At 40.0% G+C, this 17,957-nt stretch overlaps 1 protein-coding gene across 4 annotated transcripts in view; it reads left to right on the top strand.

The window, feature by feature from the left end:
- Window positions 1-17,719, top strand: part of LOC106580130 (formin-binding protein 1) — a 31,967-nt gene extending 14,248 nt beyond the window's left edge. The window contains exons 7-18 of one of the 4 annotated variants that reach the window (XM_014160838.2): window positions 544-558; window positions 4,104-4,232; window positions 7,948-8,094; window positions 9,581-9,766; window positions 10,289-10,471; window positions 10,885-10,899; window positions 11,198-11,307; window positions 11,450-11,582; window positions 11,850-11,977; window positions 12,339-12,475; window positions 14,430-14,588; window positions 15,860-17,719. In XM_014160838.2, the coding sequence (XP_014016313.1) occupies window positions 544-558; window positions 4,104-4,232; window positions 7,948-8,094; window positions 9,581-9,766; window positions 10,289-10,471; window positions 10,885-10,899; window positions 11,198-11,307; window positions 11,450-11,582; window positions 11,850-11,977; window positions 12,339-12,475; window positions 14,430-14,588; window positions 15,860-15,867 (1,350 nt within the window). In that variant the 3' untranslated portion in view covers window positions 15,868-17,719. Of the gene's footprint in view, window positions 1-543; window positions 559-4,103; window positions 4,233-7,947; window positions 8,095-9,580; window positions 9,767-10,288; window positions 10,472-10,884; window positions 10,900-11,197; window positions 11,308-11,449; window positions 11,583-11,849; window positions 11,978-12,338; window positions 12,476-14,429 lie in introns of all 4 variants that reach the window. The other 3 variants (XM_014160837.2, XM_014160840.2, XM_014160839.2) reach the window with 3 other exon arrangements.
- Window positions 17,720-17,957: the final 238 nt, after the last annotated feature.

Below are 17,957 nucleotides of genomic sequence, written 5' to 3'. Positions count from 1 at the left end.
AATAATGGGCCGCAGTTAGCAGATGGGCGTTCAGGTTACGTCACGACGGAGGGGCCAGTTGAATAACTCCCTCGGGCAGATAACGTTGGCAGTCCAGTCGTTAAGGCCTGGTGGGGCCTTATAGAAACATCTCAAGGATAATCAATGGAAACAGGATGCACCTGAGCTCAATTTCGAGTCTCATAGCAAAGGGTCTGAATACTTATGTAAAAGTGATATTTCAGTTTTACATTTTTAATACATTTGCACAAATTTCTAAACCTGTTTTCACTTTGTCATTATGGGGTATTATGTGTAGATTAATGAGGTAACATTTTTAGAATAAGGCTGAAACGTAACAAAATGTGTAAAAATGTGTAAATTCTTTCCGAATGCACTGTAACAATGTTCCTTACAGTTCAAGCCTTTTTGCAGTCCAGTAATTCATTCAGTACATTAAAAAAATCATTTAAAAAAATACTTTCACATAATTAGAACGTCTAAAACCTGTCTGTAGTGCTCTGAAACTAACTCAGTGTTTCTGTTTTCTAACATGTCTTAAAGCGGTGCTCTCTCAAGGTAGGTTTACGAGGTCTGTGAGGATCTGTCTCTGTGTTCAATGTATACCCATAGACATAGCATTGTCTGTTTCACTCGGAGCATCATTTCAAATTAAGATCTCCAAAGATCTTCTAAGGCTTGAAAGGGACACAGTTATTTACATTTACGTCATTTAGCAGACACTCTTATCCAGAGCGACTTACAAATTGGTGCATTCACCTTATGATATCCAGTGGAACAACCACTTTACAATAGTACATCTATATATTATTTTTTTTGGGGGGGGTTAGAAGGATTACTTAATCCTATCCCAGGTATTCCTTAAAGAGGTGGGGTTTCAGGTGTCTCCGGAAGGTGGTGAGTCTTTAAGTTATGTTTTATGTTTTGGAATGGGTATTTACAGTAAGAAACTGCTGTGGTCGGTTAGTGTGTACAGGATTTCCAAATGATAATTGAGTGAAGACACATATAAACATATTCATATACAGTACCAGTCAAAAGTTTGGACACAAGGGTTTTTCTTTAATTTTATAAATGTCTACATGTTGTAATAATAGTGAAGACATAAACTATATAATAACACATATGGAATCATGTAGTAACCAAAAAATTGTGAAAAGAATCGAAATATATATTTTATATTTGAGATTCTGCAAAGTAGCCACCCTTAGCCTTGATGACAGCTTTGCACACTCTTGGCATTTTCTCAGCCAACTTCATGAGGTAGTCACCTGGAATGCATTTTTATTAACAGGTGTACCTTGTTAAAAGTTAATTTGAGGAATTTCTTTCCTTCTTAATGAGTTTGAGCCAATCAGTTGGGTTGTGACAAGGTAGCGGTGGTATACAGAAGATAGCCCTATTTGGTAAAAGACCAAGTCCATATTATGGCAAGAACAGCTCAAATAAGCAAAGAGAAATGACAATCCATCATTACTTTAAGACATGAAGGTCAGTCAATCTGAAAAATGTCAAGAACTTTGAAAGTTTCTTCAAGTGCACTCGCAAAAACCATCAAGCGCTATGATGAAACTGGCTCTCATGAGGACAGCCACAGGAAAGGAAGACCCAGAGTTCAAGTAACAGACACATCTCAACATCAACTCTTCAGAGGAGACTACGTGAATCAGGCCTTCATGGTTGTTTCACCAGTAAGAAGAAGATAATTGCTTGGGCCAAGATACACGAGCAATGGACATTAGACCGGTGGAAATCTTTCCTTTGGTCTGATGAGTCCAAATTAGAGAGTTTTGGTTCCAACCGCCGTGTCTTTGTGAGACACAGAGTAGGATAATGGATGATTTCCGGACGTGTGGTTCCGACTGTGAAGCATGGAGGAGGAGGTGTGATGGTGTGTGGATGCTTTGCTGGTGACACTGTCAGTGATTTATTTAGAATTCAAGGCACATTTAACCAGCATGGCTACAACAGCATTCTGCAGCAATACGCCATCCCATCTGGTTTGTGCTTAGTGGGACTATCATTTGTTTTTCAACAGGACAATGGCACAGCACACCTCCATGCTGTTGAAGGGCTATTTGAACAAAGGGGGAGAGTGATGGAGTGCTGCATTAGATGACTTGGCCTCCACAATCAACCAACATCAACCCAGTTGTGATGGTTTGGGATGAGTCGGACCGCAGAGTGATGGAAAAGCAGCCAACAAGTGCTCAGCATATGTGGGAACTCCTTCAAGACTGTTGGAAAAGCATTCCAGGTGAAGCTGGTTGAGAGAATGCCAAGAGTGTGCAAAGCTGTCATCAAGGCTGTCATGATTTCCGCCGAAGTTTTTCATATATCCATTTGTTTTGTCTTGTTCCCTGCACACCAGGTTTTCATTCCCCAATCAATCTACGTGTATTTATTCCTCTGTTCCCCATCATGTCTTTGTGAAAGATTGTTTGTGTTACGTGTTTATTGGTGACGCGCTAGACTGGTTTGTTTTTTCCGTGGTGTTTCACGAAGATGTTTATTGTTAAACATAATTCTTGTGACTGTTTTGAGGTACTTTTGCCTCAATAAAGTGTGTGCCTGTTCACAAATCTCTCAAATCTTTTCAGCAAAGCTCTCCTGCACCTGACTTCGCTACCAGTACGCACACACATGACAAAGGCAAAGGGGGCTACTTTGAAGAAAAAAAAAAATATTTATTTGTTTAACACTAACACTTAAACCAAACTCATACCAACAGTCAAGCATAGTGGTGGTAGTATGATGCTTTGGGGATGCTTTCCTGCCTCAGGACCAGGATGACTTGCCATCATTGAAGGAACCATGAATTCTGATCCGTATCAGAGAATTCTAAAGGAGAACGTCAGGCTTCCGTCTGTGAGCTGAAGCACAGCTGGGTCATGCAGCAAGACAATGATCCAAAACACACAAGGAAGTCTACATCAGAATGGCTTAAAAGCAACACATTTTAATTTTTAGAATGGCATTATAGCAGGACCTCAAACAAGCAGTTCATGCTTAAAAACCTTCAAATGTCACTGAGTTAAAGCAGTTCTGCATGGAGGAGTGGGCCAAAATTCCTCCAAAGTGACGTAAGAGACTGATCATGAACTACAGGAAGCATTTGGTTGCAGTCGTTGCAGCTAAAGGTGGTTATTGAGTGTAAGGGGGCAAAAATAGAGAAAATCAGAAAGGGGGCAAATACTTTTTCATGGCACTGTACACAAATAACAAATATAGATACAAATAAAATGCATAATTGCTGAGATTATAATCTCTCGCGGACAGATATATGTAAATATAACTGATACCCTAGAATCTGTCTGGAAGGAGTGGGATGGGTGGGATAACGAGCAGCAGTAGTTCCAGTGTTTGTGTTTTTCATCACAGGTTATTTGCACACATCACGGTTTCACAGGTGTTATCATCTTTGGAATTTCGGAAGAGGAGGGCACATTCGGCCCGTATCTTGCAAAGAGAGAGAGTGGAGCTCTTCATTCCGGTTCCCTTCCTCATTCTAGCATCTCTTCATCTCTTCTCTTAACATGTATGGACCCAGAATTTATTCGAGCAGCTGACCAATTACATGAGATTTTAGTTCAGGGTTAACCGAGATTATTAAGATTGCAACGAATACTGTTAGGCATACAAAATGTTATCCTTCAGTTTTGTTTGTTTACTTTGAGTCTTGTGGTGTTATGAAGACAGTCTTCAACTGTCTGCTGAAACAGCATCTAGATCTTGTCCTGTCAGTGTACAGTGTGTATCAGTGCTCATACTGTTTGTGGGTTATGTGCATGCAAAATGAGCCCTTTTGTGTTTTTCTTTTGTTCTTGTTGTTTGTTATGGTCGATGTTTCCATCATTTTGTCATTGTAAACATTCAATGTGGACTGAGGTGTCGCATTACTTGACACTAACCAATACTTTTGACTTCCCCCACCACCAAAAAATGTTTTTGTTATAGTTTTGTGATGAATCATCCGGATGTTGTTATGCGTGTTAACACGAAATGTGCTTTGTTAGAGTTCTGTTGATCTTTGCAGGGTTTACAGTCCCACTTGTTGGTGTGTGAATCGTTAATCCATCTCTGAACCTCCTCTCTGTATACAGGCCAGACAGCAGGCCCAGTTGAAACACCAAGTGGCAGAGGACAGCAAGAATGAATACCTCACCTACCTGCAGAAGTTTAACAAGGAGCAGAATGAACATTATTATAGCCTTATACCTCACATCTTTCAGGTATTTAACCTCACTCACAGTACTAATTGATTGGTTTTATATACAGTGCCTTCAAAAAGTATTCACACCCCTTTACTTTTCTCACATTTTGTTGTGTTACAGCCTGAATTTAAAATTGATAAAATTTAAATTTTGTGTCACTGATCTACACACAATACCCCATAATGTCAAAGTAGAATTTTTGAAATTCATAAGGAAATTAAAAGCTGAAATGTCTTTAGTCAATAAGTACTCAACCGCTTTGTTATGGCAAGCCTAAATAAGTTCAGGAGTAAAGATTAGCTTAACAAATCACATCATAAGTTGCATGGACTCATTCTGTTTTCAAAAATAGTGGTTAACATGATTTTTGAATGACTACCCCATCTCTGTACCCCACATGTCCAATTATCTGTAAGGTCCCTGAATTGAGTAGTGAAGTTCAAGCACAGATTCAACCACAAAGACCAGGAGGTCTTTTAATGTATCGCAAAAAAGGGTAGCGATTGGTAGATCCTAACTCAGTTGTCAGAGAAGAAGGAAACCGCTCATGGATTTCACCATGAGGACAATTGTGATTTTAAAACAGTTACAGAGTTTAATGGTTGTGATATGAGAACTGAGGATAAAACAGTGTAGTTACGCCGCAATACTAACTTACATGACAGAGTGAAAAGAAGGAAACATGTACAGAATAAAAGTATTCCTAAACGTGCATCCTGTTTGCAACAATGCACTTATGTATACTGCAAAAAAATGTGCTGAATACAAAGTGTTATGTTTGGGCAAATCCGACACAACAACATTGCCTACCAGTCTTCATATTTTCAAGCATGGTGGGGCTGCATCATGTTATTGGTATGCTTGTCATCAGAAAGGACTAGGGAGATTTTTAGGATAGAAATAAACTGAATACAGCTATAAGCACAGGCAAAATCCTTGTGGAAAACCTGGTCCAGTCTGTTTTCCAACAGACACTGGGAGACAAATTAACTTTTGAGCAGGACAATAATCTAATACACAAGGCCAAATCTATACTGAAGTTGCATACCAAAACAACATTTAATCTTCCTGAGTGGTCTAGTTTCAGTTTCAACATAAATTGACTTGAACATTTATGGCAAGACTTGAAGATGGCTGTCTAGCAATGATAGACAACCAACTTCACAAGCTTGAAGACATTTTAAAAGAATATTGGCAAATATACACTGAACAAAAATATAAACGTAACATGTAAAGCAGGGATGCACGATACATCAGTAAGCATATCGGAATCGGACGATATTAGCTAAAAATGCCAACATTGGCATCGGCCCATGTCTAGTTTAACGCCGATGTGCAAAACGGATGTCAAAGCTGAGGTGCATATCTATTTATGACGAAAAATATATCCCTACACAGAACAAAAGCAGAATAATACTAAGCATGCCAACAAATGAACAAGTTCAAGTCGAGCAGTCATTTGAAAGACATTTTCAGCGAGACAACTCAAAGGCGAAATCCATTAACGCCAAGATAATGGAATTCAATCAACCATTCTCTGTCGTGGATGATGTTGGCTTTTGCTAACTGGTCGAGCACCTCGAACCCCGGTACACACTACCAAGTAGGCGCTATTTTTCAGATGTTGCTCTACCGGAGATACACAGCATTGTTGAAATGACTTGCTATTAGCTTCACAACTGCGATGTCAGCCACAGTGGGTCGACAAGGATTTCGTACTGAGGAAAGCCGTATTGCATGCTCAAGAATGTGCTGGTTCTCATAGCACTGCTGCCATTTCAATGACATTTGAGAACATGTTTGAAACTTGGAAACATGAACACACTCCTAGCTCTATTCGAACAACTAAGTCGAGAAATAAGCTAATCAACTGCGTCTGCAACAGACGTGATACCCTCTGTCATGGCATTGAAACGCCTGCTCAACCAATCTGCCGACACAGACTGTGGGGTTAAAACTTTCAAAAGTACTCAAGGCTGTGAAGAAGCGATTCGTTGCCATTCTCTCTGAGCCTCTTCACTGTGTCGCCACCATGCTCGATGATAGGTACAAGGACCGCTACTTCGATGCAAACAAGAAACAGGGTTTACGTGAAATGTTACAGATACAGCTGGACAAGATTGAAGCGGACACAGTGACAGTGTGCACCGAGGAAGAGAGGCAGCGGACAGACAGAGCAGAAACTTTACTGCTTGACATGTATGATTAAATCCTGGTTGAGACTGAACAACTGAGCAACAAAACAGCACAGCAATTAAGTGAAAGAAATAGGTTTTGATTATGTTTTACTGGTAATGGGGACATACGTAAATGCCAACAAAATACCTTTTTGGTCAGTGTGTGTGTGTGTGTGTGTGTGTTGCAACTATTTAACTTTACTAGAATGCTTAAAAGGCCGCTAAATATTACAAATATTGGTATTGTTTTTTTGGGGGGGCAAGGAAAATATCAGATATCGATATCGGCCAAAAATGTAATATTGGTGCATCCCTAATGTAAAGTGTTGGTCCCATGTTCCATGAGCTGAAATAAAAGATCCCAGAAATGTTCCATATGCACAAAAAGTGTATTTCTCAAAAAATGTTGTGCACAAATTTGTTTACATCCCTGTTAGTGAGCATTTCTTCTTTGCCAAGATAATCCATCCATCTGACAGGTGTGGCATATCAAGAAGCTGATTAAACAGCAGGATCATTACACAGGTGCACCTTGTGCTGGGGACAATAAAAGGCCACTCTAAAATGTGCAGTTTTGTCATACAACGCAATGCCACAGATGCCTCAAGTTTTGAAGGAGCATGCAATTGGCATGCTGACTGCAGGAATGTCCACCAGAGCTGTTGCCAGCGAATTGAATGTTAATTTCTCTACCATAAGCCACCTCCAACATTGTTTTGGCAGTACGTCCCACTGGCCTCACAACCGCAGACCACGTGTATGGCGTTGTGTGGGCGAGCGGGTTGCTGATGTCAACGCAAGTGCCCCATGGTGGCGGTGGGGTTATGGTATGGGCAGGCATAAACTATGGACAATATTGCATTTTATCGATGGCAATTTGAATGCACAGAGATACCGTGATGAGATCCTGTGAGGCCCATTTTATAGTATCTGTGACCAACAGATGCATATCTTTATTCCCAATCATGTGGAATCCATAGATTAGGGCCTAATGAATTTATTTCAATTGACTGATTTCCTTATATGAACTGTAATTCAGTAAAATCTTTGAAATTGTTGCATGTTGCATTTATATTTTTGTTCAGTATAGTACAATCCAGGTGTGCAAAGCTCTTAGAGACGTACCCAGAAAGACTCACAGCTGTAATCGCAGTCAAAGGTGATTCTATCATGTAATGACTCAGGGGTGTGAATATCTAAATTACATATTTCTGTATTTCATTTTAAATAAATTTGAAATAAAGTTCTAAAAACATGTTTGCACTTTGTCATTATGGGGTATTGTGTGTAGATTAGTGAGAAAAATATATTTAATCAATTTTGAATTCAGGCATTAACACAACAAAATGTGTTATAGGTCCATGGGTATGAATACTTTCTGAAGGCACTGTAGTTATACAGTAGCACTTGCAGGCTCTCAAAGTGCTTCAGGGAGAAAACATTATTCACCAGTACTCACATCCACCCTATTTACAATATAACTGATGTGTATGTGATTAGCAACTCATAATTCTATTCGAAGGTACAGTAATCAAACAATGTTTTCTTTGTTGCAGAAAATACAGGAGATGGAGGAGAAAAGGATCGAGAAAGTGGGAGAGTCTATGAAGACTTACGCAGAGGTCAATCGGAAAGTGTTACCTATTGTTAGCAAATGTTTAGATGGCATGACCAATGCAGCAGCATCCATCGAGCCAACAATGGTGAGTAGCCTAGTGCGTGTGCATAACATGGTTCTTGTTATGTACAGTCATTTTACATAGTGACAAATCTGTTATACATTTTTATGACATTATTTGACTGGATTTCTATACCAAAGTGTGGAGAGAATGTGATTCCAGTCATCCATTGTTCTATTCGCTGAAGCAGTAAAGGGTTAGCAACCCATAGGAGGACATAAATTATTCACACCTTCAAAACGCTTACTTTGGCAGTTTTATTAATGGTCTCCCACTTTCACATTAATGAGAATTGTTGCTATGCAAAGTCGCATACAGGTGTCGTTGGGTGTTTTCACCGATAGTGACAGCGGACTCACCGATAATGACAGTTTTATCCTATATCTCCTAAGGAATCAAGATGTTGGGCATTCATTGACATATGCTTTACTGGTGTTAAAAATAAATGCTTTAGCATGGACTGTATAAAGTGTCTCAGACTAAGAGTGTTGATCTACAATCAGGTCCCCCTGTCTATTGATTATAACTAAGGTAATGCTGATCCTAGATCAGCACTCCTACTCTGAGACGCTTTCTGTGGTGGGTTTCAAGAGCAATGCCTTTGCTATAATTGTGTCTTCCTGCGCTTGAAAGGGGAGTTTAGGTCGATTCCACTTCAGCGGGAGCCGAAAAGATTTTTGGTATCTAAGATTGTTCTGGCAATTCTCACAAGAAGGATGTTTCACATGCTTTTTACGTATGTATCACAAACCATATATATATATTTTTTATCATGATGAGTGGCAGTTTTAGGCCTTTTTTTTTTTACCTAAACACAACTTGATACATGCTCTAACATATGGAGAGGGCATGTATGTCTAGATTCTGAAAATACACATTTTAACATTCATTTATTAAACCTAAAAATATTAATAGGAATATCTCAAAACTACCATTTTTGATTTTTCTTATTTTTACACATATTGTTTGCAACAATATACTCTTCAAAACAGACCATAGCCCTCATTTAGGATTGGACATTGAGCAAATCACCAGCAGAAGGAGTTGAATAAATTAATGTGAACATTTGTATTTCAGAACCTAGACATACTACTTTAAGATCACACTAAAAGGAGTATAATGACACCAAGGTGCTGCCTGTATCATGTACACTTCACAGTCTTACAGGAGGCATGTTTAGGTCTAAAAAGGGCCTAAAATTGCCACTTTCGTCATAATGTTGGTTTGTGATGCAAATGTAAAAAGTATTTCAAGTCCCATGAAGTTTCTATGTGAGAATTGCCAGAACAATCTGAGATACCAAAGCTATTTCCTGCTCCCGCTGGCGTGGAATCGCCCTTTTACATGTCGTAGTTTTGACATTGGCTTTCGAGAGGAATACTTCCACTTTAAAGTGCAAATTATTTTTCTTCTATTTGGTTCAGTTTGGTGCCTTCAAGCTGAAATACATTTGGTGAATATTCATAATATTCCATCTATTATACATGAATGAAATCACTTCCCCCAACAGGATACCAAGCAGGTGGTGGAATCCTTCAAGTCTGGCTTCGAGCCACCTGGCGACGTAGAAGTTGAGGACTATAGTCTGTCTATGAGGCGGACCGTGTCAGAGTCCAGCTATCTGAACTCGCGGGGGGAGGGCAAGCCCAGCCGCAGCAACAGCAGGGGCAAACTATGGCCTTTCAAGAGAAACAAGGTAAGAACAACACCTTCAGTCCACAATACTGCCCTCTACCTACTGTACTGTAATAGCCAGGGCCAAGTTCGGCAGGGCACCGCGTTGTGGAAGGTTCAGACAGAAATACACGTTGTAGATAGAGCACACGTCTCTCTGACATGAAGAATAAGGAATCCTGTCCACTCTCTTCATGACATTTCTATCTGAAATGTTCCACAATGTGAACTGAACGGGGCACAGGTGTCTGCCTAAACTGGAGAGTGTACATCTTTGTAATATGAAATAAATGCTTGTTTGGAAGCACAATTTATCTAAACGTTCAACTCGTGCTGGACACAGTGTTCACTCGTCGTCATACAATAACATGCTCATACTCTGTACATGCTCTTTTAAATCGCTGCTGTCTTAAGTGTTAGTAACCAGATTCTTTCTGTTGTCCTTCGTTTCATTATTATTATTATTTTAAATAATTTGTGTATGTTCATTTTCCTAATTTCTTTATTGTTTTGTTCCATACCGCTCCATGACCCTTACCCATAGCTCATGTCTTTGTTAGCTTCCCCACGCCAACCACCTCCTCCTCCCCCTACCTCCCCATCACCCGGTGCCATGCCCAACGGCCCCCAGTCTCCCCAGCAGCCCAAGGAGCCCCTCTCCCACCGCCTCAATGAGTTCATGACCTCCAAACATAAAATGCAATGTTTAAGGAGTCTGACACGTGGGGTAAGTTGATTTTGTACGGGCAGATTGACTCTTAAGACAATGATGTGGTGACTATGGGCTACTGATAGTGGCTCCTACTTTGGTCATTCCCTTTGAATGGGATCCGTCCGAGCCTACTACCTACAGACAATAATTAGAAAATTGTGTGTATTCTGGCACTGTGTTCTTTTCCAATCTACGATTGGTATGTATTCATTGTGTTCATTGTTTAACTTTTGTTCATACTATAGGTGGATAAAATATAATGCTGCCAATGGTGAATTAACTGTTCAGACTGACATGGCATCTATCTTAATATCCACAACCCTTCATTGCTGCTTGTGCTTGTACAGTTTCATACTTCCGTCTCAAAGTTTCAAACATATGTTGACATTGTGTATTTCTCGTCCCATTGTCTCCCCTCACTTGGAAAGCTTTCTCTCAAGCTGGTAAGCATGACTGTTTTCCTAACTCTTCAGATGGTTGATGACTATATGGTTTTGTAGTGCACACATTACAGGTACAGTCTTGATCACTATAGAGGAAAATTGCTGAAGTGTGTACTTTCAACTGAATACGCTCAGATCTCTTTGTTGATGGTAACAATATGAAGTCAATATAAAGACATTAAAAAACATGTATAAAACAATATAAAGTCACTTCTCCATGGTGTTAGGCTTCTTTAATAGGATTATGTATGTCTGGGTGTTGATTTGTTTGTTTGGTGGTTTGTTTGTTTTCCCATAGGGTTCTGGCCCTGAAGATTGTAGTCACCTGCCTCCTGAACAGAGGAGGAAGAAGCTCCAGGCCAAAATCAATGACATTAACAAGGAGCTACAAAAAGAGGTGGATCAGAGGTAGAGTAAATGTGTGAAAGTCAAATTGTGTTTCTATACGAGAAGTTTTAAACTAACTCTGGTCTATTTAAAAATGGAACAACTCTTCAGTATGAATGCCTGTTCATTCTGAATGTGACAAGCTGTCCATTTTATATTGTAGGGATGCTCTGACTAAAATGAAGGATGTGTACGTAAAGAACCCACACATGGGGGACCCCAACAGTGTGGACCCACGATTAGAGGAGATCGGACAAAATATTGACAAGTTAGAACTGGATTCAAGGAAATATGAAGTAAGTTGAACTGTTACACAAGATTTATGTCAATGCTGGTTAGATATTTAATGTTTGCCAGAGTATGGTCCAGTGGTAATGCTGCCAACTGCAGGCTCCAGACTAAAATCTGGGTTTGAATCCCTTGGCTGACACTTTCACCGCTGTCTTTCCCATGATCTGTCTCTCTTTCTGATTCCCGATCTCTATCAAAAATATTTCACATCTAGCTAGTTTATGTACAAATCAAGTATTGTTGAGTCGAAACCTTTTGATGTCTGTCCACAGACCTGGCTGCTGGAGGTGGAGACCAGGTTAGCAGAAAAGAGTGACCCACACAGACGACAAAGTGGATTGTACGACTCCAATGCTACTACACCTGTCAACAACAACTGTGCACCTGTCAACCGAGAGAGGTAGAACAAATGTGCACATTACTATAGCTCAGAATCAGTGGACCAGCAAACTGAAAAACCACAACCAAACCTCGCACTAGCTAGCTAACAATGTGTGTCACAACAGAGAACTATATGATTTGACTGAAACTTCTTTGGGGGCTTGTTGCACATGATTTATTATGCTCTAAATAAAACTAACGAGGACTGTCTATTGACTCAATGTATGCTTTTTAACACAGCTTTAAATGTATGGGTTTATGGATTTGACACACGTCTCACCAGGGCCATATAGGCAACCTTTTACAATATGATATTTGGGTTTGCACATACAATATCCATGTAGTTGGTCTATAACTGTTTGTCGTCTTTATGCGGTTAGCCCGGACGGCAGCTACACAGAGGATCATAGCACAGAGCATCACCTCAAATCTCGGAGCACCGACTTTGATGATGACTTTGATGACGAGGACCCACTCCCCACTATCGGAACCTGTAAATCGCTCTACCCTTTCGAAGGTACGCCAATGCCCCCTCTGAAAATAAGTGTTGTTGTTAGATTGGGGTTTGTTGTACTGTTCAGAACATATGTCTCACCTGGTTCAAATAACAGGGAAGGGGCTTCTTCCGTCATGTAGAGTTCATGTACAGTTGGGTTAAAACATTTCCCTGCAGGTAAAAAATAAAATGCTGTAAAGAGGATGTGACTCATTGAGGCATATTCTGAAATTTCACCTATGTATGCCGTTTACATACACTTAGGTTGGAGTCATTAAAACTAGTTTTTCAACCACTCCACAAATTTCTTGTTAACAAACTATAATTTTGGCAAGTCGGTTAGGACATCTACTTTGTGCAAGTAGCAAGTAGATTGTTTACAGACTATTATTAGATTATTTCACTTAGAATTCACTGTGTCACAATTCCAGTGGGTCAGAAGTTCACATACATTAAGTTGACTGTGCCTTTAAACAACTTGGAAAATTCCAGAAAATGATGTCATGGCTTTAGAAGCTTCTGATAGGCTAATTGACATCATTTGAGTCAATTGGAGGTGTACCTGTGGATGTATTTCAAGGCCTACCTTCAAACTCAGTGCCTCTTTGCTTGACATCATGGGAAAATCAAAAGAAATCAGCCAAGACCTCAGAAAAAAAATTGTAGACCTTCACAAGTCTGGTTCATCCTTGGGAGCAATTTCAAAATGCCTGAATGTAGCATGTTCATCTGTACAAACAATAGTACGCAAGTATAAACACCATGGGACCACACAGCTGTCATAACAGTCAGGAAGGAGACGCGTTCTGTCTCCTAGAGATGAACGTACTTTGGTGTGAAAAGTGCAACTCAATCCCAGAACAACAGCAAAGGGCCTTGTGAAGATGCTGGAGAAAACAGGTACAAAAGTATCTATATCCACAGTGAAACGAGTCCTATATTGACATAACCTGAAAGTCACTGCTCCAAAATCGCCATGAAAAAGCCAGACTACGGTTTGCAACTGCACATGGGGACAAAGATTGTACTTTTGGGGAAATGACCTCTAGACTGATGAAACAAAAATAGAACTGTTTGGCCATAATGACCATCGTTATGTTTGGAGGAAAAAAGGGGAGGCTTGCAAGCCAAAGAACACCATCCCAACCGTGAAGCATGGTGGTGGCAGCATCATGTTGTGGGGGTGCTTTGCTGCAGGAGGGACTGGTGCACTTCACAAAATAGATGGCATCATGAGGAATGGAAAATGATGTGGATATATTGAAGCAACATCTCAAGACATCAGTCAGGAAGTTAAAGCTTGGTCGCAAATGGGTCTTCCAAATGGACAATGACCCCAAGCATACTTCCAAAGTTGTGGCAAAATGGCTTAAGGGCAACAAAGTTAAGGTATTGGAGTGGCCATCACAAAGCCCTGACCTCAAACCTATTTCCATTTTGTGGGCAGAACTGAAAAAGTTTGTGCAAGCAAGGAGGCCTACAAACCTGACTCAGTTACACCAGCTCTGTCAGGAGCAATGGGCCAAAATTCACCCAACTTATTGTGGGAAGCTTGTGGAAGGCTACCCGAAACGTTTGACCCAAGTTAAACAATTTAAAGGCAATGCTACCAATTACTAATTGTGTGTATGTAAACTTCTGACCCACTGGGAATGTGATGAAAGAAATAAAAGCTGAAATAAATCATTCTCTCTACTATTATTCTTACATTTCACATTCTTAAAATAAAGTAGTGATCCGAACTGACCTAAGACAGGGAATTGTTAGTAGGATTAAATGTCATGAATTGTGAAAACAGAGTTTAAATTTATTTGGCTAAGGTGTATGTAAACTTCCGACTTCAACTGTAGGTTATTGTTAATGATTTCAAACAAACTTGGTGCAGCATAGGCTTTTTGTGAACGTAACATTTTAACACACTCAACTGTAAAATAACAATGACTTGGCGTTTTACTTTCCTGTCTCTCCTTCTCAGGTCAGAACGAAGGCACCATCTCCATGGCCGAGGGGGAGCTGCTGTATGTCATCGAGGAGGATAAGGGTGACGGGTGGACGCGGGTGCGTAGGAACGAGGATGAAGAAGGATACGTACCCACATCTTACATCAAGGTCTTTTTCGACACAAATGCCAAAGGTGCTATGACATACATATAATTGTCATTTTATGAGATGGGCAATGGGTGGACAAGCATAAAAAATCTCTTGACATTTCAACCCCCCTGAAGTTTCCGAAATATCCAAGAATCATTTTTGAGACGGAACTCACAGAACAACGGACTGTATTTACATTTGTACTTGTGCTTTTTACCTTCTATCATCTGGCACCCGTTCAAACTAATTTTGGGAAGTCTTTGTTTGTGTGTATGAACAGGTGTGGATGTGTTAAGTTGTCAGAAACCAACTCGACACCACTGTCGATATCAGCTACACCTTGCTTCTAGCTCTAATAGTAATAACCAATGTCAATTTCTTGATTTATTTGACCAACATATATAGATATGTACAGTACGGTTTCTCATATTAGAAAGCATTGCATCTAAACATATCAATTCCTATTTGGAATAGCTATTATTGCATGCCTAAAGACAGACTCATGTTATGCTCTTCCAGCCTCCACTGCGTTGCATGCACAGTACATAGTATATCTGCGCTTGAGCAGCAACCATCATTGCTGTAAGCTTGCGAAGCAGAGAGGCAAACTAAATCAGTTGTTGCATGTGGACATGTTTCAAAGTATCAAAGAGAGGACATGCCTTTTTACACAGTAAAGCAAAAAAGCAATGTGATAGTTGGAAAAGGACACTGCTTGCATGTTGTCTTGATTAGCAATAATACAACAGACTGCTAGTGTATTCTCTTCTACAAGCTGTTGACCCTCCTCCAAAATCTGACAAAGGGGCTTCATTGAAGCGCCTTAACTACTGAATGTCGTGCTAAGTTTACAGTGGTGTTCTCGACAGATAAACAACTAATTTCATTCTGAGATGCTGGTGATGCACCCACCATTCCATCATTGGCATGATATTAATTTATTGTTTTATAATGATCCATCTATCCCTGCTTTATTTGATACTGAGTTGTTCTGCATGCTTGAACCAATTGATAAGACAAATTAAGTCAAATCAGATGAACATAGTATTGTAACCAGGTGATATTTCTGTTTTGAAAATGATTAACACATGTAACCTCAAGTTTTCTGTCTTTAATTTGCCATTGGCGTTCAGAATCATGCTCTCAAGCAGCATAGACTCGACTGTATGCAAACGTAATCTGCCAGGATGATTGTCAGAATGTGAAGGAATGTCATGGAATTACTTTCGCTTGTCTTAATGCATCACCACTAACATGTCTTGTGTGATTTTTGTTTGTTTGTTTGCTTTTTTGTTTGCTTTTTTCTTATTGCAGATTCCTAAAAGTCTTTGGCTCGCACAGGGATGGCAGGGCACAGGTCCTTGCGAAAAGCGCCCTCCTCTTAAAACTGTAGTCAGAGAGACGACAGACTAAAGGAACAAGTTGCAAGGCAGTCCAATTTGCGACCCAGTACAGAAATCCATTGTGGGTTTCTATTGAATGGATCAAAAACAACACACATTGCGGGGCAACCACCATTTCTAGTCATTTTCCTCTTGATTGTTTCTGCAAGCTTGCTTCTTGTTTTTCTAACTGGAGATAAGTATCATGTTGTGGCTGCTTGCTGTTCTACTGTACCTTGCCCCCAGGGGCGGTACTTGTTTCAGGGGAGAGGAGTCTGAGACAGCCTTGTTACACATTGGTGACTATTCTAAACCTGCATTCAATCTATCATCACAACAAACACTACACCGTAGGAAAATACTTATGGAAAATACCGCTACACTTTGGCTGAAAATTCCATTGGTTAATTCCCATGGTGAAGAAAAAAAAGCCATTGTGTCTGCGTCTCGAAAAAGCATGTTCACAGTAATGTCAATCAGACAAAAGAGAAGAAAACAAAGCTCATTATAATGATATGTCTTTCTTGGCACTGGAGCAGTGTTGCTGCTTCTCCAGTTGGCTTCAACACAGTAAACGCCTCACAATTACTGTACACACCCATGTTTGTATTTTGGGGTATATAGATTATATACTGATCACACATAAATTACACTGATTGTTGGCTTGAAACACATCTGCACAAATTTGTTGAGCCCCAATTTTACTTTTGACTTTTAGTTGAAGTGCATTGTGTAATCGTCTGACTGGAGCACTCAGTGCAGGTTTACAGGTTGGCATACAATCTGAACGAAGATCTCACTCCTTTGCTCTCTCCCATTGTCTCGCAATACGCACATGAGTGACAGCTCCTCTCTCTGGCTACACCCCCACACAGGCAGTAGCCATGGTGATTGTCGCAACTCTCTTTCTCCGTCTCTCACCCTTCTCTCTGTTTTCTTTTTCTCTCTTTTTTCTGGCTACTTGTGGTGGAGGTAGCTACTCTTCGGTTGGCGCTGTGTTTCTCTACGCATGCATGCTTGCCCTGTCTTCTTGCCTGTGCCAGTCCTACGGGGGGGGGGGGTGTATATGTTGTCTCGATCTCTATTACATTAACTCATCATTTGTGGTGTGTTATCTTCTTTCCTTCTGACCCTGTGTTGTGCCTGTGGTTTTGTGATTTTGTATTTTTTGGGGTATTTTGGGGGGTATTATTCTTTTGTCAATGCATGACCAATTTGCTTTCCCCTTGAATTCTTCATATGTCCATGCTGTTTCTCTTCCGGAGAGACACTGACACATCTCTCTTCTGGTTTTTTTTACGTTTTAAAGCTTCTTTTAACTGAGGTTAATCTGGGAGCGGCTTCTTTACATTAGCTGATTACCAACTCAAACTGACAAATTTAAGTATTTGTATGTCCATTGATAAAGAGATGCAGTACATATTAGCGAACTGAAGTCTCAGTGTATTCTGTAAGTATTTTGTGCTTTGAATTCACTGTGTACTGTTCCTTTGAAAACGTACCTGTATACTGTACATAACTGGCGTGAAAGCAAAGTTTGTTTCTTGACCGTTGACAGTAATGATGTAATTATACTCTGGTGTGTGTGATATGTGATAACTATATGCTAAAGCTTGGAATCATGTCTTCATTTGTCATTTATTTTATAGTAAAATAATGCCTGTTTATTTCTTTTGAGAAGAACAATACCTCTTTGTTATTGTTGGGCTTTGTTTCTCCTGGAAATGTTATCTGAAGTCTAATATACCATGTTGGAGTTTGGAAATAAATTTAAATATGAAGTGGGGAAAAAGGGACGTGTTACTGTAGAAAAGCATACAACAGCTGCAGTAGTGATGTTTTGCTGACATACAGTACACTGAGGTTCTGCAGACTAAATTATGAATTTTACAGATACATACACTACCATCACATCTTTCATTACAACTTGTTCTAACACTTCAGCCCACTAGATGGCATATGTCACAGCAAATTCTTCTGAGTTGCTGGTGCTTTCCTTGAGAGAGAGTGTGTGTGCTCAATTGCATGCT

The sequence above is a fragment of the Salmo salar genome, chromosome ssa20 (assembly GCF_905237065.1).
Source record: "Salmo salar chromosome ssa20, Ssal_v3.1, whole genome shotgun sequence".
NCBI lineage: Eukaryota > Metazoa > Chordata > Actinopteri > Salmoniformes > Salmonidae > Salmo > Salmo salar.
This window is presented reverse-complemented; position numbering and strand designations above follow the sequence as displayed.